At 40.7% G+C, this 18,971-nt stretch overlaps 1 protein-coding gene across 2 annotated transcripts in view; it reads right to left on the bottom strand.

The window, feature by feature from the left end:
- Window positions 1–18,971, bottom strand: part of LOC141807267 (partitioning defective 3 homolog) — a 540,268-nt gene that overhangs the window by 262,774 nt on the left and 258,523 nt on the right. For both annotated transcript variants that reach the window (XM_074693146.1, XM_074693147.1), the window contains exons 6-8: window positions 11,037–11,143; window positions 9,083–9,166; window positions 1,818–1,943 (exon numbers count right to left, since the gene is read on the bottom strand). In XM_074693146.1, coding sequence (XP_074549247.1) covers window positions 1,818–1,943; window positions 9,083–9,166; window positions 11,037–11,143 — 317 coding nt within the window. The remainder of the gene's footprint in view (window positions 1–1,817; window positions 1,944–9,082; window positions 9,167–11,036; window positions 11,144–18,971) is intronic.

Genomic DNA, 18,971 nt, shown 5'->3' with positions numbered 1-18,971 from the left:
ATGCGGCATTAAACATGTGGAGCAGTATGCAAGGTACCAGGAAGATGGGTAGACACAACGAGTTGTCAATGCAACAAATTGTGTCCGAGAGAGCAAAGAAAGGAGGCAAATCAAAGGACAGGTCCAGACCATAGACTGTATATAGAGTGGACAGCGTGGTGACAAAAAAAAAATATATATATGTGTATATATATATATATATATATATATATATATATATATATATATATATATATATATATATATATATATATATATATATATATATATATATATATATATATATATATATATCTTCTTGACTCTACCTCCTGACAAATTTTACAATCCCCCCAAAAAATACAGAAGAACGGCAGCTGTCAATCAACGGTGACAGCCGTTGTTTTTAAACTTGTATAACAAAAATGAAAATGAAACTTTTCAGAAAAAAGGAGGACTTGAATACAAGACAGCCAAATTATATCTTCAAATCACTACAACAATCGGACATGAGAAACATTTCTACGAGGTGTATTAATTTTTTAAAGTTTGACCACAGCCCATCTGGAATGACTGGAGAGCTGGATTTTTGGACCTATACTGAAGCCAGCCACCAGGGGGAGCAGTTTTTGTAGCAACCTCACTTTGAGCCGAGCAAGATGACATCCATTTTTTATTTTACAGCCTATGGTCCAGATTGATGATGTCCATCTTAAAGCCATACCGAGGGTTTCAGCTGCTGCACATTATTCTCCTTGTAAATCACTTTGGACAAAAGCATCTGATAAATGAAACTGTAGAACTCTAGATTGCTGTCTGTGTGTGTGTGTGCATTTGCATGTGATTTGACAGAATCTGGATTGTTTTAGCATTTGCAGAACATTGTAGATTCCCTGCCTTTGTCAGACAACACAAACACAGTTGCCAGTATTTTCTTTTGTTTGTTTGTTTTTTGTTCTTTGAGAAATGTATACTTGATTAAAAACGGTGTTGTCATGATTAATAAAAATAAAAATTTGGTTTTCAATGTGAGGAGTTGGAGGCCTGTCAAACATAAAGTTAATGGTCCTGTCTGTTCTAAATAAAGATTTGGCGTAAACTCTGATCTGGGATATTTATTTCTGAGTAGCTTATAAGAGAGAGTTCAGTAAATGTCTGTACACTGCCTCCAGAATCCAGCCTGGAGAAGAAGCAATCTATTTCTCAGCCTCACACAGCCACACATACAAACACACACACACAAGGACAGATAATGCTTTATAGCTCACTGTGGCTGTTTATGTGTGTGTGTGTGTGTGTGTGTGTGTCTGCACTCGTGCACAGATGTGTGAGGGTGCATACATTCAGGCTGTGAGGGAGAAGGGTGTCTTTGAATAAATAGAAGGGGTAAAGTCCCAGGTTTTTATCTTCATTCCACTTTAGGAAATGAAGGGCAGCGATGAATCGATAGAAGTGAATTGGGAGAAGAAGTGTGGGTGGTTTTAGATCAGAGGGCGAGGCGGTGGTGAAGGACTGCAGGTCACAGAGACCTATTAGAGGGAGCCAACAAAGACAGATATTTCTGTTTTATTGTGCAGCTGTGTGGGTGTCACGTCACCCTGCAGTTTGTGCTCCACCGTCACTGCAATGGATTTATACCATGCAGGGGATGCTCCTTCTAGATAACACAGTTAGTGTCGTACTTTAAAGTAGTTTAAGAAGTAAAGACAGCATGGTACACCCCACAGGAGAAGGATATACTCTACTTAAAGTGACAGTAGGACCTTTTGGTTTGCACAAAGTAAAGAAAAGAGAGTGTCAGACATCATAATGAGTAGGAGGACAGATGTGGAGCTCACTGTTCAAAGCGCAGGTTGCGAATGTCTCCCTGATTAATTCTGACGATACAGTCGTTCTCCTGGAACAGACGCTCCTGCTCGGCTTTGCCCCCACGCTCCAGACGCTTCACAAGCAAGCCCTGAGTCCTGGAAATGATCACAGGAGACATTACAGATAACACACAATGTACAGACACAGACTGTGACAATTAAAGCACAGAGTTACATGTTCATACACTGAACAGCAGACATGAAGATGCTAGTCTTATCATCCCTGCATCCTTACAGACATAGAGAAGATGACAGGAAGGACAGAAAGTGGAGTAAAGGAAAATAAGACAGTATTAAATGAGATGTGATAAGCAGTGAAATGAGCCTGTGAGCAGGCTAGAGTTCTTGTTTTATGGCCTCAATTAGAAACTTAAACATATCTCTCAAACCTCATACTAACACTGGGTGTCGTTAATGAGTTAGTCTGACTTGAAACTTTTGAGTTTTTCCAACAACTGACCTTTGGCTATGCCATGTCCCCCTCCACTCATTCATACAAACAATGAACATTCAGTGACAGGCGCCATGGGAGGTGTCACAGGAGACATTTTACAGGATGCTATTGATGATTTTTGGTGACAGAAAGATCAAACATCATCGAGAAGTCACCAAAGGGATTTAAACTACACATTGGAGGGGTATATTATTCAGTTTTATTGTTGAGATGGTCGCTAAAAAGCTTCCATTATAAGACAAAGTTTACAGGTTCCAGTACAAACACAATCAACCGCATCAAGATCCTAGACAACGATATAGAAGATCAGCACTGGTCATGAAAAAGTATAACCACCTCTTTACCACCTTCACCAAGAGTGTGTCTCTCAGTTAGTTTGGTGCTACAGTATTTACATTGAATCATCCAGCAAAACATTAGCCAATCTTTGTTAATTTGGTTATTACAGATCAGTTACTGAAGCTGAGCTCAAGAAGCTAACGTTAGTTTAACTAAAGCCCTTTGGACAAGAGCTAACAATGATGTACGATGACCAAAGAACGAAAACAAGAACAAAACAGGCTAATGAACTCCTAACACAGTAAGTAACATAATGAACAACGCAGCTAGGAGCTAACGCCAGGCTAACTTTAGCGTAACGTAAGAGAATATTCTAAACTGTCCATCAGACTGTAGTGGTGGTTCTAGTGCTAAATGTAACTTTCAATTACTTTCCAGCAAAGTGTCATAATGTTGCCTTGAATAGTCATAGTCAATAGTCGTGTGAAGACATCCTTGTTATTTTTATTCACGTTGAGTTGATGTTGTGGTCTACCGCCCAACTTTATCCAAAGAAGACACTTTCTCACTTTTTTTTAAATTTATTTATTTATTTATTTATTTATTTATTTATTTATTTATTTATTTATCTATTTATCTATTTATTTATTTATTGTTAACCAGTTTAAGTTTTATATCAGAAATAAATTTACACAAAGTTCAATAATGTTAAAATCGGCATCACAGAAATATTTACAGCTCATCTCTAAATTGTTGAAGAGTTTTCTCTCTAGAGACTCTGAAGATTCCCAGGAGCTCCTGACCACACCATCCATTGATCGGTGGGTTAAAAGGAGCAGTCTGTAGATTTGATGAGGCAGTCTGTAAATGTATGAGGCAGTCTGTAGATTTAAAGGATCAGCCTGTAGATTCACTGCCTCGGTTGAGGTTAAAACTACACCCCGTCGCCCAGCTTATCAGGATACCTTCTGCCAGAGTTGCATGTAACCCATGCATTTGGCCATTCTCAAACTTAAAATCTCAGAAAAAATGTCAAACACAGAATGGAAACTGACTTACTGCAATGCATTTCAATGGCCATCCGGGCACAGACTGTTTAAGTGAATGGGAACGGCGCTACGCACTGTGATTGGCTCATGGTGTTCAAGGGTGGGACTTAGCCATGGGTAATTGCTTAAAGCTGAGTTTACACAGCACCTTTGCACAGGTGTCCTGTACCTTCAGTGCTACTCTGCAACAGAAAGTTAACTTTTCAAACTTTAGACATGGGTTTACACCTACATTTCCTGCAGGCAGAAGAAGCTCAGCATCACTAACTACATTTTAAGCCTCTGTCCGTCCTTCAGTCCTCCATCCTGCCTGTCTACCTCTCTGTTTGCAGGTTCCACAGAATGACAGGGCAGGGTGTCTGAGGTAATCCAGACCAGCAGCTAAGAGATCATCTCATGGCTTCAGAAGAAACGCAGCATTTTCCTATGCTGGAGCTTAAGTCAAGAGCCGGCGGTGCTGTAATAAATACCCAAGCAGTTCTGCAGCGCTGCCATCTCAGCATTCGTCAAAAAAGGAAGAAAAAAAAAAAGCAACCTTTACCTTCAAACTTTCCCCCTCCTCCCTCCCCTCTAAATAAATACATCCATGAGCTCCTTTGGGGCTTTAGTGAGGCCCTGAGGATAACTGCATGCAAAGAGATCTGATGCACGCTCGCGCAGCAGAACTACAAACTCCTTCGTCTCTAAGGCGCCAGATGCCTGAGGTAGCAGGTAGGCTGACTGAGAGCAAACGTGTGGTGTCCTTGCATAAACTGACAAAAAGTTTGGCGGCTAACTTTTGGAAAATTAAAGGTAATCGTGACACATATCAGAGCTGAAACTAAACGAAAAACTGAGCAAGGATTTAAAAGATAAAATAACTTCCACTGCAGTCAACAGATGATCAGGGGCAAGGACACAAGCTGCATGCTTTTCATCGCTTCCACTTCCTCTTAATTCACCGGACACATAAACAGCAGCGCCTTCAAACTGTGATTCTGTTTACCCCGGATGTCAAGGGCAGATTTTCAGAGCTCTTTAGCATCTCATCCAAACAGGTTCACTTTCAGAACATTGTCCTAATTGGCTGCATAATGTGGAGATCCACGCTCCCACTGCAGACTCATCTCAGCTCCTCAATGGGGGTAAATGGTTCAGCATTAAGTTGAAATTAAAGATCACAAAAGACCCCCCCCAGTCTGTCTCTGTGTCTGAGCCGGCATCACCAGGTCAGCTTAAGTGTGTTGAGCAGAGAGTAATTGCGGCCGGTGTGGAAGTGGACATGATTGTGCTTTATCTCCATAAGTGTTGGCAGCTTGAAAACAAAGTGTTCGGCGCAGGGATTATAGCATGGACGCACTCTAATGACTTCTGATCCGGTGGAAGATGAGAGACAGTAGATAAAGGAGTTTTGGTTGATCCCTGATCAGTATTCAGAGCAGCAGTGGGGAGGATTGGGGATAAAGCAGCATCTCTCGGAGATTTGAGGGAGATGCTGATTTTGTAAAAGCGCCATTATTGTGAAGACTCTAATGCAATGCCATCCTTTTCTCTTCTTTCACGTCTCTTTGATAGTTTCTTTGCAGATTCTGATCGCTTACTTGGGGAAAGCAGGAGTTAAATCAAAAGGATCTAAGTGGCGTTTTCACAAACTGACATTGCATTCATGAGTCGTCGGATATTCGCACAATGAGTTTGTGCTGGGAGGATTATTTGGAGGAAAACATCCAGCAATCTTAGTTTCACTTCACATCTGCATCACACCACACTTTATGGCTCTACTCCATCTCGTGGCGGGGCAGCAGTGTTTGGAGACGAATTCAACGAGGCCACCTGTTCTCATCTAACGCCTTTAATCAAATAATAATCTAATCAGGATCCATTTATGCCTGGCAATTATGTCCGCAGTTTGTTTACAATTGGAACTGGTCATGGAATGAGAAGTTCATTAAGCTAAGAATGCATCTGCGAGCGTGTGAGTGAGCACGTGTGTCTGTGTGTGTCCAAGTGCGTTTTAGTGTGCACAACACTCAAGGTGGGTGTGCGCTGCTCAGACATTTTTCAGAAATAGATGGAGACAGAAAGAGCCTGTGAGGGAACACACTGCTCAAGGTGAGTCCACAGTTTTCAAAAAGTGCATGGGTGTTACTCCTTTTGCCGGGAAGTGTGTGTGTGTGTGAGTGTGAGAGTGGAATGACACAGTCTCTACGCTCTCTCCTGCAGCTGTCTCCCCCTCCTGCCTGGATCCGACTTGACGTCAGTACAGTGAAGCAGGGTGCTGGCAGCCGGGGCTGGAGCGCTTGCAGTTCCTTGTTTGCTGTCTAGTTTTGCTGGCTGTCTGACCCCCGTGGCCCTGGTCTAGACACTAATGACAGCCCGCTGAGCCTAATGCCTCCTGTCCTAGCGGCAAAAGCAAACAGGAAAGAGCCAGGCCAGGCCATTAGCATCAGCCCACTGACCAGACGCTAAGTCTTATCATGTCTCAAGTTAATTGAAGGCTCTGATAGCTATTAGTGCCAGCCTTAGCTGATGGAGGAGAAATGCTCTGGCCAAGCAGCATTACGGATACATCCTGGAAGATACAGTCAGATAAAGTGAGAATACAGAAGGACTTAAAGGAGCATTCAGCCAGTTTTGAGCTGAGCAGTTTGATGATTGTAAGCTAGGCTCTGGAGGCTACATGACACCATCAAGGGCTTGTTTTGCCCCTGGCAGGCTGGGACTGTACCTTTAAAGATGAGTGTTTTGCTTTTCTGTTCCTTATTTTACACATGGGTATAAAGTAACAATGCTGGATTTTCACACTAAACTTGTTCAGATTTTCAAACCTCTGCATGTTCATATGTTGTAGAAATCACTGACTCTGCCTGTACATGCCATGTTCAAAAACTCTTCATTCTTCTTCATCATGGAGTTGGAATGGACATTATCACAAAAAACGTAGTTCCTGTGTTATAGAGTGATACAGCCTGAGCTTAAGGCTAATTAGCCTTTCACTTAGGCCGTATTACTCTCCTGTTTAGCTATCTTCTGCTCTTCTGTTTTTTTCAGTCAGGCTTCTGTGTCCACCATCACTACAAAAACCATCACAGAAATCGTTTTTAGCAGAGAAAACACTGATCTCTGAGTTTTATCTCTTCTCACTACTAAACTTCATCAGCCGGCATGGTGTTGTCTTGGAGACCTATAAATCAATGCAGCCCTGGTCTATCAGAACTGGAAGCTAAAAAAACAAGCAATTAAAAATAACCTGTAACCAGCATTTTGGTGCTGATAATCTCATTTTAAAGTCTAGATTACAGTCAAGCATATATCTAGAGGAGAGACTTTTTCAAGATCACTTTGAAACTCCTCAAGGCCACTTTAACACAGGGAAACAATGACTTTTTCGAGCTGTAAAGTAACGACTACGAGATACAAGAGGGAGAGTATAAGTACAAACAAATTGCACAAATCACCTCCTCTTTATGAGTCAAATAATATTATGGAAATAATCCCTTCAGAAACAGAGCTTTTCTCACATTAAAATCTTGTTTTTTACAGCTACTTCACTAAAATGTCCTTTTATCACCAAGCAATTCAAGAGCAGTCATCATGCTTTTTGGTTTGATTGGTTTTTCATTCATTTTTATTCCGATACTGGTATTGAGTATCGGTAGATCAGTACCCCTCAAAGCTGGGTCAATATCTGTATGAAGGGGCCAATCCATGGTGCCAATCCAGGCAACCAGCTCTTTGCCTTTTTTTTTTACTTGTGCTCTTTGCTATTTGATTTGAAATGTTGCCTGTGATGCACTTTGTTTTTGCTGCATCATCAGTCTACAGGATTTAAACGTTTACAATTAAACTGAACTTGTGTATATTCTGAAGCATTTTTTTTTCTGGTAAACATTTAAATATGTCATAGCTTGAATAAATATTTACTTCAGTAATCCTATAAACTCATTTTTTTTTTTGTTTTTTACTCCAATCTTTACTAGTCTTACCCCACAGCAGAGCATGCAGGTTATTATTTAACACTGGTATCAGATCGGTATTGGTCGATACCTAAAGCCCAACCAGAAAAGTTGGATCAATGCGTTCCACAAGAACGCTTGGAAGCAAACAGGTTACAGCACCCAAAAGTCCTGCGATAGCTTAGATGAAATATCTGCTTTTGGAAGTGGAGTTAGGGGATTTAGAAAACAGTGATGAAGTCGGTAGCTTTTCCAGTTGTTTAACAGATCTGACATTGACTGTTTTATTTCTGATTTGATACTAGATAAAGAAAGAGCTGAGCTTTCCAAATGATTTTGATAAAAATATAACATTTTAAAATAAAACATACATTTTTCTCTTCCCTCAGAGTAATTTAAAGAAGAGCTCACCTAAAAAGTCTTCCATTAGCTTCATTGTTGTTTTATGATTTTGGTCACAAATTGTTGAGAAAAAAAGCCTTGCTGTAAAACTCAGCCACTCAGCTTAAGGATAATAGTTCTTCTAAAAATCTTTAGGTTTTAAGAGCTATCAGTTGGTGTCACTCATGGTGAGTCATTACTTCCCTCCACTGACTCAGGATAACTCAAAGTGTCAAAGCATCCGAGAGAGTCAATCTCCCAGGGTCAAAGCTAAATATAGTTTCCTGACACTTGCTTATAAACAGCAATGAGATTAGTGTCCCAAAGAAATGACGCGCAGCAATCCTCAATGACAGCCATCCTCTCTGCCTCAAATGTCACCCCATCCCTTCTCCTCTCTGTCTTCTCACCTCGTCCCCTGCCTCCTTCTCCCAGCGCTGAGTAGTCACATTCACCTTGGTGGTGTGCCAGCAGTGGCTTGGCGTGCAGCGAGGATCTGTGTTATACACAAGCTTTTAGTTTGATTACATCTGGCCGCTTCCTCTGTCCTTTACTTTTTCTGGAATCACTACAAACTGTGATGTTTCCTCCTCTTGTCCCCTGTCATCAACACTCCTTACTGCTCTAAAAGGCCAAAGGAGGCAGTATGAATCACCTTCAAAGAGGAGCACAGGCTGCTGTTATTACGGCTAAAAAGAGAGGAAAAAGCATAAACACAACTAGTAAAAACTGCAGTCAGAAGCAGAACTACTTTCTTAACTTTTCCTTCCCACTGGGGGGCTCCGAGCTGTGGATCTGAGTGTTGCTGAGTTTAGACGGGATATTTCAGCAGTGAGATGCAAAAAAGGAACAATGCAGAAAAGATGGTCAAAGAATGAAAGTCAGTGGAAGAAGACAGCCTAGAGTAAAATGTTTAAAGCAGGAGGATAACAAAGAACAGAGAGCGCAGAGTCAGAAAGAGAAATTGAGAAAAATATGAGTGAAATGATGAGTAGAAGAAAAATAAAAGACACATCCACAGGGCTGAGGACCAAAGGATGCAGGAGACAAACTGGATGGTGAAACTAACTAGATGTTGTTGCAAACTCAGCTGCACTAATTCTCTTGCTCTCTACATGTTCTTTCTTTAGTTTTTACCTTATATCCTGTGAACTGAAAGGCACTACGTGGATCCCCAGGGGCCCTCCTTCATTGGACACCTCAACCGGCTTGAGCATGCCTCTGTAGGAAGATGATGGATGAGGCCGAGAAAACCAGAAGAGAGAAGTGGGGGAGACATGCATGAATACTAAATAATAAGACTGACAAGTAAATGTAGAAAAGCAGGATGTAGAAGACAGCACGGCTGAACATGACAACATGTTGATGGAAAATGGGGGATGGGGGCCTCATGGAGTCTTATTCAAAGTCATCCATTACAAAGTCACACTGTGGACCTGGGGGTCGATTAGGGACCCAAATAGAGACTCCAATTAAGTGATTAAGATCAGGTTGTTGTGCTAAAAGAGAACAAATTAATTGAAAAATGTGTGAGGAAGGGAGGAGGAGGTTAATTTGTGTAGATAAAGACGTGAAGACAAATGAACACAAGCAAGTGTTGATGCTGTTGATAGAATGAGGCGTGGTCATGATGTGTGCTTTGTGCTGTTGTTGTCATGTGGTTTCATGGATGTGCGAGAGTGTGTAGCTGTGTCAGTGTGATGTTTAAGGTCAGTTACACAAGATTCAAAGACCAATATTGTGTCTTTCCTCAAATTAATTAAGATATTTTATTATTATAATAATAATAATTATTTTTATAATTATAATTATAATTATTATTATTATTATTATTATTATTATTATTATTATTATTATTATTATTATTATTATTATTAATAATAATAATAATAATAATAATAATAATAATAATAATAATAATAATAATAATAATTTTATTTATTATTATTATTTTTTTACCCCCATTTGGATTTTTTTCTGAAGTCTTTGCCAAGGGATAAGAGTCAAATAGAGGATGGAAAAAACGTGAGACTATGAAGACTTAGCCATACATTTATGTAAATTAAGTAGAAAATGCATACGAATGAAACTTATCTTACAAGAATATTCTTTTTTATTTATTTATTTTTTCTTTTCTAAACAACACAATATTTATAATTCTTCTTTTCTGTTATAAAGTTGCCTTTATAGTTTTTTTTTTTTCTTTTTTTTTGGGGGGGGGGTGGATTAAAAATTAATGACTACAAACCTTTGAAGTTGAGCTGGAAGTAGTATCAAGGCATAGTTGTTCTCAAATTAGCATTGTGCTATAATGTTAGCAGTGATATCTGCCTACAATAGCAGCTAAGGTGCAAGTTGTTTATGGTAAAAAAAAAAAAAAAAAAAAAAAAAAAACATCCAAATTTGATGTGTTTGCACTTTTTTAATCCATCATTTTGTGTCTTAAAGAGATAAGTTAGGACTTCACCATCAGTTATTAGATCAAGTTATACACTAAGCTACAAAACTTTGACTTTTTTGTAGCTTTAAAGCTAACATGAAGTCCGTATAATGCACTCACCCTTTGAGAATGACAAAGCTAAAACACGAAACACTGGGTTTAAGATGGTAACTCTACTCTAGTAGAAGATGGAGTATTAAGGTGACCTGCCAATAATATCACCTGTAGGCAACGATTCTTCTTTTCTAGATCAGGTGTCCTTCATGATTGGTGAACAGGAGTTAATTTATTTGGGGAGTTGTCCTCCTCCCTGAAGCAAACACACATCATTACAACAGATAAAGAGAGCTGCTATGAGCTAACTTTCAGTTTGCTCTCTTTGGTCTATAAGAGGTAAAGAGTCTGTAAACCACTCTTTGAGCTGAGACCCTGAAGCTGGCTTTGTGTGGCTCTTACAACAGGGTTGATGAGCCTTTGTGCTGCAACAGTCTGGATGATTGAAACCAAAACTATCTACAGAGTGGAAACAACAAGGTTTGGGTTTGTTATGTGGGTGAACTGAGCCTTTGAAACACACTGTGTCGTGCACACATGGTGAAGATGAGGTGTTTTTTATATGGGGGGTCGTTTTTTGTAGGGGGGGTCACTCACTCGAGGCTAAACACAGGTGAATGCTCCAACGAAGAATCAGCCCTTCCTACAGGCTCAATGCGTTCAATCCTCCTTTCGTGCCTCCTTCGCTCCTCCTCTTCCTCCTCCTGAAAAATCAGATGGAAAGACAGAAAAAAAACAGGATAAATAATAAAATTAAAGCCCCAGCAAAGTAAGAAAAACTCTAACTACCTGTGACATTATTTTTGTTTGGCCTGGCTAACACCGTCTCCTCTCCTGTCTGAATCTCTTCTCTGACTTTTAATCCAATTACCTGCAGGAACAAGTTAAAGACTGTTTTAAATCAGAGGAGACTTTCAGTGAAGTAGAGATGCTGCTGCAGAAACATCTCTCTCCTGACAAAAACTTCAACAAACGTCGTAACAAAGTGGCCCTGATCGATTGCTCCTTCTCTATCAATCAGACTTTGCCTGTGCGGGACTCGCCCGCCTGGTTTTTGCAGTGATGCGATTTACTCTGGAGTAAAGGAAAGTGGTTACGCCTGCTGTCATTTGTTTCTCTTACTCTCTTCATTTCATATACTCATCTTCCTTCAGGCCCATTAGGCAGCAAGGCCGGGAGGCGGTAGCTTTTACAGGCAAGCCAGACGTCTGAGGACTTAACTAGGCTCTGGGATGAGACAGAGCAGCTTCATGCTCTCCTTAATGGGGGATGAAATCTTTATCAGAGCTGTCTTTATGGGGATGGTACAGATAGAGCCGGGCACTTACATGCAGTGATGACATGCTGCATGTAGGAGGGGGGTGTATTTAATAACATAACAGGCTTCAATTTCAACTAATCATCTTCTGCTGAAGGTTAGTTACAGGAAAAGCCAGGGAGGGTTATCAACAAGTGAAGCTCTTTCAACGTCATAAAGAGAAGACATCACAAGGTTTTGCTTTTTCCTCTTAGTGGCTGCTGATCCTCATGTGTGTTTTTCTGTGTGTACATGTCAGCACCCAGACAGCGCAGCGTCTCCTCAGAGGGTCTGCTCAGACGCTTTGTTAGCTGCTGCTATTTCCCCGTTCTCACCCCTCACCTCCCTCTTTCTCTGTCTTTTACTAAAATGTCAAGCACATCTAAATAGGTCTTGAGCCTTTCTGCTTTTCTTTATGGAAATGGATTCAACCCCTTTTCAGAGGCCAGGGTATCTTTGGGAACACTGGAGGGGGAAAGATAGACTCTGTCCCTTTTTTATTTATTAGACTTTGGGGGTAAGGGGGGGACTGGGGGTCTTGGGAGACCTCATCTCACCCTGGCTGTCTGTTTCCCCCCTGAAACCACCCAGTTTGAAAATGACTCAGTCAGCCAGTCACTCTCGCCTTTAATCATGTGTCAGCTGAGGGCCCAGGTGCCTTGTGGGGCCATTTATCTACAGAACCTTTTATGAATGCCCCCCCTGAGGATTGGAAGGCTGTGAGGGGTCGTCAAAACACACATATATGATGTGCCATCTCATAAATACATTATTTATGACTGGCAGGCATAAAGTAGGGAGGGAAGACAAAGTTGGGCGGCATGGATGGACATAAAACCATATAAGGCTCTTAGTGGGAAGGGTAGGAGGGCACTTCACACTTGACACCCTAGGGCTTTGTTTTTACACCCTCCTACATCTCCTGCACACGTGTATTTGTAGCCATTTGTGACTATAACAGTATCTTCAAGAGCTTCGAAGCTCTGCTTCATGCTATGTCCACTGGACGATGACACAAGATAGTGCAAATTAAAAAAAAAAAAAAAGGCTTTGACAATTGTTGTAGATCCTATTAATATTTTTCTCCATGCTATGCTCAGTCACCACTTAAAGCCTCTGGAAGGCTTTAACTCATATTAAGATGTGATATGAACTGACAACACAACACAATGCCAAAAAACACAGTACAGTATGGTTCCATGCATCGCAATATGACGCGATACTATACAATACTATGCAGAACAATATGACCTAACCATTGACTGTACAATGAATGGACGTAGCCTCCCTGATGTCACCCATCCGTTTCTGAGGTCTAAAGCTAAACGGCTGGTGTGGCCATATTGGAAATGGGGTGGGCTTTAAGTCTCCACAAAACATGTTTCCATCTATCATTTTTGGGAACGTAAGATCTATCTCCAGTAAGATGGACAAGCGAGCCGTTCTAACCCAGCAACAGAGGGAATACCAGAGGGCAGAGTAGCATCATGCTATTCACAGACATGGCTAACGGAGCTAACGCTGGACACCAACGCCAAATTGGAAGAGCTTCACCTGCTGTGAACAGACAGGATCCAGGAGACTGAGACTGAACAGACTGCTGAAGAAGCTCAGTCCTGGACCCTGTGGAGGTGGAGGCTGGCTGAACTGGAGGATGATGGACAAACTGTCGTCATCTATTTTCTTATGGACCTTTTTGCACTTACTATAACGGGGCCCGTCAATCACATGAGCTGAGCTGTACCTCTGATTGGGCAATTCTAAAACTTAATATTTTTTAAACTGCTGAGTTAGTAAAAATATTCACTCCCCATAGAGTGCTGATAGTGAAATTAGTGATTCAGGTGGGAGATGTTTTTTTGTAGCCGGTTGTAAATATGTTTATTTCTACAGTGAAAATCGTTTTTGGTTGGCTTGGTTGCCCACATTACTTCCGGTACATCCAGAGCCAGCCTCAAGCAGACACCACAGAAACAGCAGATTTCAGCACTTCCGCATTGTCTCATGTTTGTAGACCCCGAGTTGCCACTTGGACCCGACACAACATGATACAATGAAACGCAATACAATGATGATGGGATAGGATGTTATGCAGTCTAACACAATAGAGTGCAAAACAATGTGTTGTGATGTGGTGTGGTGCAGTTCAGTGCAATACGACATGGCACAAAACAGTATAATACACAATACGATCTGACAAGGTACAATACAGAATCTTCACCTGATGCCACCACGTAGAGCACTATAGGCATACTGATTACATGATATGTCAAGGGGAATGGCGCCCTCTGTTGTTCAAAAATGGTATTATCTTTCATTTTTACTTTTACCGATATGAAGCGTCTTTTATAAGACACATGTTTTAACTGTATCCCAAGGCGGCGAAACATGATATCAGCTAATAATTTTCAAAACAGAAAGTAGGAGATTTATTTGTTGTTTCTAAACACAATATCAAACTTTCTTCCAACCTCTCCCTGCTGTTTGTGGTCAAAGTTTAAACACGTACTGCCAAAATGTCAATACCTATATATATATATATATATATATATATATATATGAACAAAGAAAATCCTGGTATGGACAGACAACTCTTTAGGATCACTAATAACAATGGTTGTCTCTTCTAAGAAAGCGTAACTTCTAAATAACCTTGGTTTATTGATAATTGCTTTTACTGTTTTTACTATGTGCAACATCTGATCACAAAAAATCAAAGGACTATGTTGACTCAAGAATATTTTTATATGAGGATAAAATATGATGGAGGCAACACACTTGGCGTCTCTGTCTCATTAGACTCCAGGAAGATCTGAGAGGCGAGCTGATTCAGAGTGTATCATCACAGAGTTTGACATGTAATTAACTTGGATAACAGAAGCGCTCAGCATAAATCTCCTGTCTGTTAGTTTGATCCTGTAGCTGCTTGTGTTTCACTACAAGCCTTCTCTTGTTAGCATCTCTCTGCTTCTTTCTGCAGCTGGTAAATGATGTGAAAAGAAAAAAGGATGAAAAGGTCTCTGTGAGTATCAGCCTGGAGTGGAAGAACTCCACCTGCAGCAGGCCAAAAGCTCAGTGCAAGAAGCTCCAGTGTGAATGTGACAGGCACAGCGTCCATTAGATATCAGAGCAGCACCAGAGCAAGCCTCTTTTATCCAGGTGGAGACCAGACCAGGAGTGTGAAAACCTGGAAGAACTCTGACTGTGTCATGAAAGGAAAGAGAAACCAAATGATAAAAAAAGAAGAGATTTTCTTTTCTGCGGAAATATTTAGAGTAAGATTCCCATAGTGTTGGGTGGCAAATGGATGAGAGAAACAGATTAAACAAATAGCAATGAAGAAGAAACCTAGAGGGATTTATTCACAGCAAAACAGCATTTTTGAAATATCACTTTGCTAAAAGCTGAAAAACAAGCAAGCACACTGTTAATTACTGTTTTAAACACTTTCAATGTCTTTATTTGTGCAGAGAGCTCTGCTTTGTAACACATGGATTCAGGGACTGACTTTCTTTCTGCTAAGGTCACGGACAGAGTATTGATGTATAAAAATAAAGTGTAAACTATTTCACAGTTTTGGCAGGATTTTTAAAATAAATTAGTATTAAAGGCACTGTGAAGAGTTTTCATGTTGTGTTGATTCTGATGCCCCCTGTGGTTGAAAGCAGTAGTTTTCCCAGAACAAAAAACTGCATTTCCCATGAGCATCTCACCACCTGTGATACTGATGTATATCTTTCTAATTGAAAGAAAACAGATCTAATCTTGTTGACAACAACTTATATCATCATGCAGAGTGATGAGGTCATGAATTTATTTGTAGAAATGTCAGAATGTTAACTTTAACTAACTCTGACTAACAACAACTCGACTTTTGTAAACTCTGCCGTCACAGCCCTGGGGTCTTGATGTAAGAGCAGGGAAGCATTCACAAGCTGGTATAAGACATTCATTCATGTTTATAGACATTTAGGCTATGTTAACACATAGCCTAGTATTTGGGAAATATGTTTACACCTGTCATCCACACAAAGCCCCAGCATTACGTCTTTAAAAATGACGTTTTCTAAAAACTCCATGCCACAGTGAAGATTTTGGAAAACCCTGGTTTCATGGTTTTGTGTAGACACAGAATGCAGTTTTTGTTTCTTAAATGTCACAGCTAAATGATGGGGGCTTATTCTGATTGGCTGGCATGAGTTTTACATCTGAAAAACACCGCCAAACATGGGTTTGAAATGCCTCGAGCCGCATTTTTTGGCAGATATGTCCGCTATCTGTGGATGAAACCATTTTTAAAAAAGAACCCCTGTTTCTTTTTTTAAATACCCGGCTACACGTGGACATGGCCTTTGTTTGCTTAAAAAGCAAAACTCTGATTTTTGAGTTTCTATGTCTCAAACAAAACTTGAATAGAAAATCTTTCTGATAGTCCTGCTCCAGTACCAGACACAAGGACCATACAAAAAGTAAAAAGAAAAGTACATCACAAATGAAGAATTATATGCTTGATAACTTCTTTCTGACAAACTTTACCAGCAGAGCTCTGAGCAGGGACTCATCAGGGACAACTATTAGCTTAGCTTGGACACTCACAGAGGCATCAGTTTAAGACAACATCTGTTAAAACTCCTCACAGAGCCTTGAAATCTGGCACAACTTCACCTTCTTCAAAGGTGCACAGAGAGTAACAAGATGTCACTTATGACAAGTGACTTGATCTGGCTCATGGCCTTCATCAGAACAATATCATGACCACTAAGAATCAACAAAAGACTCATGGTTTATGTTTTGGTGACATCTGGCACGTGACTGTATCTGTGTAAAGGTTCTTGTCTTCTGGTCTGAACAAGAGTTTCCAGCAGAAACTCAGTTATAATCATTGTGTTGATATAACAGCCTTTAACTTTAACCTTCAACAAGTGGTCAGCTTATGGAAAATTATTGTTTATACTAGGGATCGGTACCTTTCACATTTGAAACAATACGGTATCGATGCCTGGTACCTGGCAATCGGTACCAGTACTCAACGATACCAATTTATTGTACTTTTTTGTGTTTATGTGGTAAAAAATATAAATTTGTTTAAAAAATAAAATGTAAAAATGTTTACAATTTTACAAATTTATTCTTCAATACATAACCTTGCAATGCTGTGTTCATGTCCAGCATGGAAAATTGCCTACTCTCCCACTCTCACAGTCACAAGGATATATTTAGGTACCTAAACATGGTACCGTTTGGTTTTATGTGAATCAACACCCGGTACTTTTGACAGAATTTGGACGGTACCTATGAAAGTACCTAACTCGGTACCCATCCCTAGTAAACTCTGGAGTCATTAAACAGCTTCTATAAGCAAGACTCTGGCCTAGACATAGATTTAAGCAAACTAGACAGACACTTCTCATCAATAATTCCACTTCTTATTGATTTTCAATGCTGTTTAATTCTTGAGGAGGAATTTTGAGTTTTTATTTGAGGGATCAGTGTCTCTTCCTGACCTGTGGCAGAGTAGAGGCTATCTTCTTTCATTTTCACCACCAGTCCACTTACTGTCTGTGGTCATGTCAGTGACAAAGCCAGGCTTTGAGTGACAGCAGAGGAAAGACACAGGCTGAGTTTACATCCATCTGTCTCAGCCCCTCTAGTCCTCTCTCCCTCTTTGTCTCTCCATCGTTCTGAATCTCCTCTTTCACCCTTATAAAACATGCTTTCTCTCCTCTCCTGAGTGCTTTTAGCACCCTGTTGATCCCTCAGTAACCACTGTGGGGGATGTAACACAGCTTTCATGCTTTCATAGCCCTCATTCCTAACTCTCTCTCACTTCATCCCTCCTTCCTCTCTCATTCTTTGGAGTAGGAGCCTTGATCTGAAGCCAAAAATACAACAGCTTGTTTGACAATAAAGAGAAGAAGTAGAAGAAGGTTATGGGCTTGGCCGTGGGACAGCTGCAGCATTAGTTTATTGAGACTCGTATAAGAAAAAGGAAAAAGTAGAGAGCAACAGAAATAAAGAAAGGGTGGAGAGAAAGATTGAGAGTTGTAAAGTGCAGAGTCTTGTTACCTTCAGATGGACAGAAACAGTGAGAGTGGAGAGTGGTGGCTAAAGGTAGCAGCTGCTCAGAGGGGAATACGCTGCACACACACCCACACACACTCATAATGAACCTCACTGCTGGGGGGCTGGGGCAAAGGGTGTGTGTTGAGGAGCTGTCATCCTCCATCAAACACTTTCCTACAGGAGAGTTATACTGTAAGCATGTGTGTGAGCCTGAGAGTGTGTAAGAGTGTGTGTGTCATGCCATTAGCCATGGGCAAGTACAACATGTAGCTGTTAGGGGACAGGGGCTAAGGGTTGGGGACGCCCTCCTGAGCCCTTCCCCGCGTCAAGGTCTTAACAAGGACAGGTTCAAGGGTCAAAGGGAATGGTGTGTTTCTCCTTTTAGGGCTGAGGTCCACATCTGTGTGACAGCTTTACGGGCCTCTCTGTTAGACAATGTCACATGGTCCCTTACAATGACCCGCCTGTGCCCGGCGAGACAATACAGCGCCAAAAAACAGTTTACAGAAATGTCTCAAAAAAATAAAGGAAACAAGCGATTTGAGCAGAGCATTTAGCAAAATGGTTGTTAAAATATTTACAAAGTGTGCCCTCCCTCCTCCGTCTGATCTGGCAGGCTTCAAATATAAAACATTAATGGTACAAGGTGACATACTCCCCTTATGGCAACATTACACCAGCCAAAGGTAACAAACGATGGCAACACGTGAAAACAATCTTGTTTTCAGCAAAGAAAAAAAAAAACAGAGCAGGCTTTTCCACTTCTCAGGGAAAGGTTAAGGAACTGTAATTGTGCCCTCATTACCTCCAGTTAATGCAATTCAGAGTAACACTGTACACCAGACAGGACTGAACGGGGCTTCACAGCACTGCTGCTGCGCACAAAGGCAAAGACAAGCTGCCAGTAATAACTCCTAATAGTCCCATTAAGGTTTTTCTGACCTCGCAGAGCAATTACCAAAACCTTACCTTCTTTTCCTGAGCCAGAAGCTCGCTGCTTTCACTCAGCAGTTCAGGGAAACTTTATGGCCTTGGACACAAAGATTTTTCTAACCTGTATTCCAACAAGCAACCCCAACTTCAGTACGGGTGAAGAAACCCTAGATGCCGCTTTCTATAATTACGATTATGTTTGTCTTGTTTTATCATTGCCATCATGACCACATTACACC

Source organism: Halichoeres trimaculatus, unplaced genomic scaffold, assembly GCF_033239565.1.
Source record: "Halichoeres trimaculatus isolate MK-OKI-2021-1 unplaced genomic scaffold, fHalTri1.1 fHalTri1_scaffold_18, whole genome shotgun sequence".
Classification (NCBI taxonomy): domain Eukaryota; kingdom Metazoa; phylum Chordata; class Actinopteri; order Labriformes; family Labridae; genus Halichoeres; species Halichoeres trimaculatus.
This window is presented reverse-complemented; position numbering and strand designations above follow the sequence as displayed.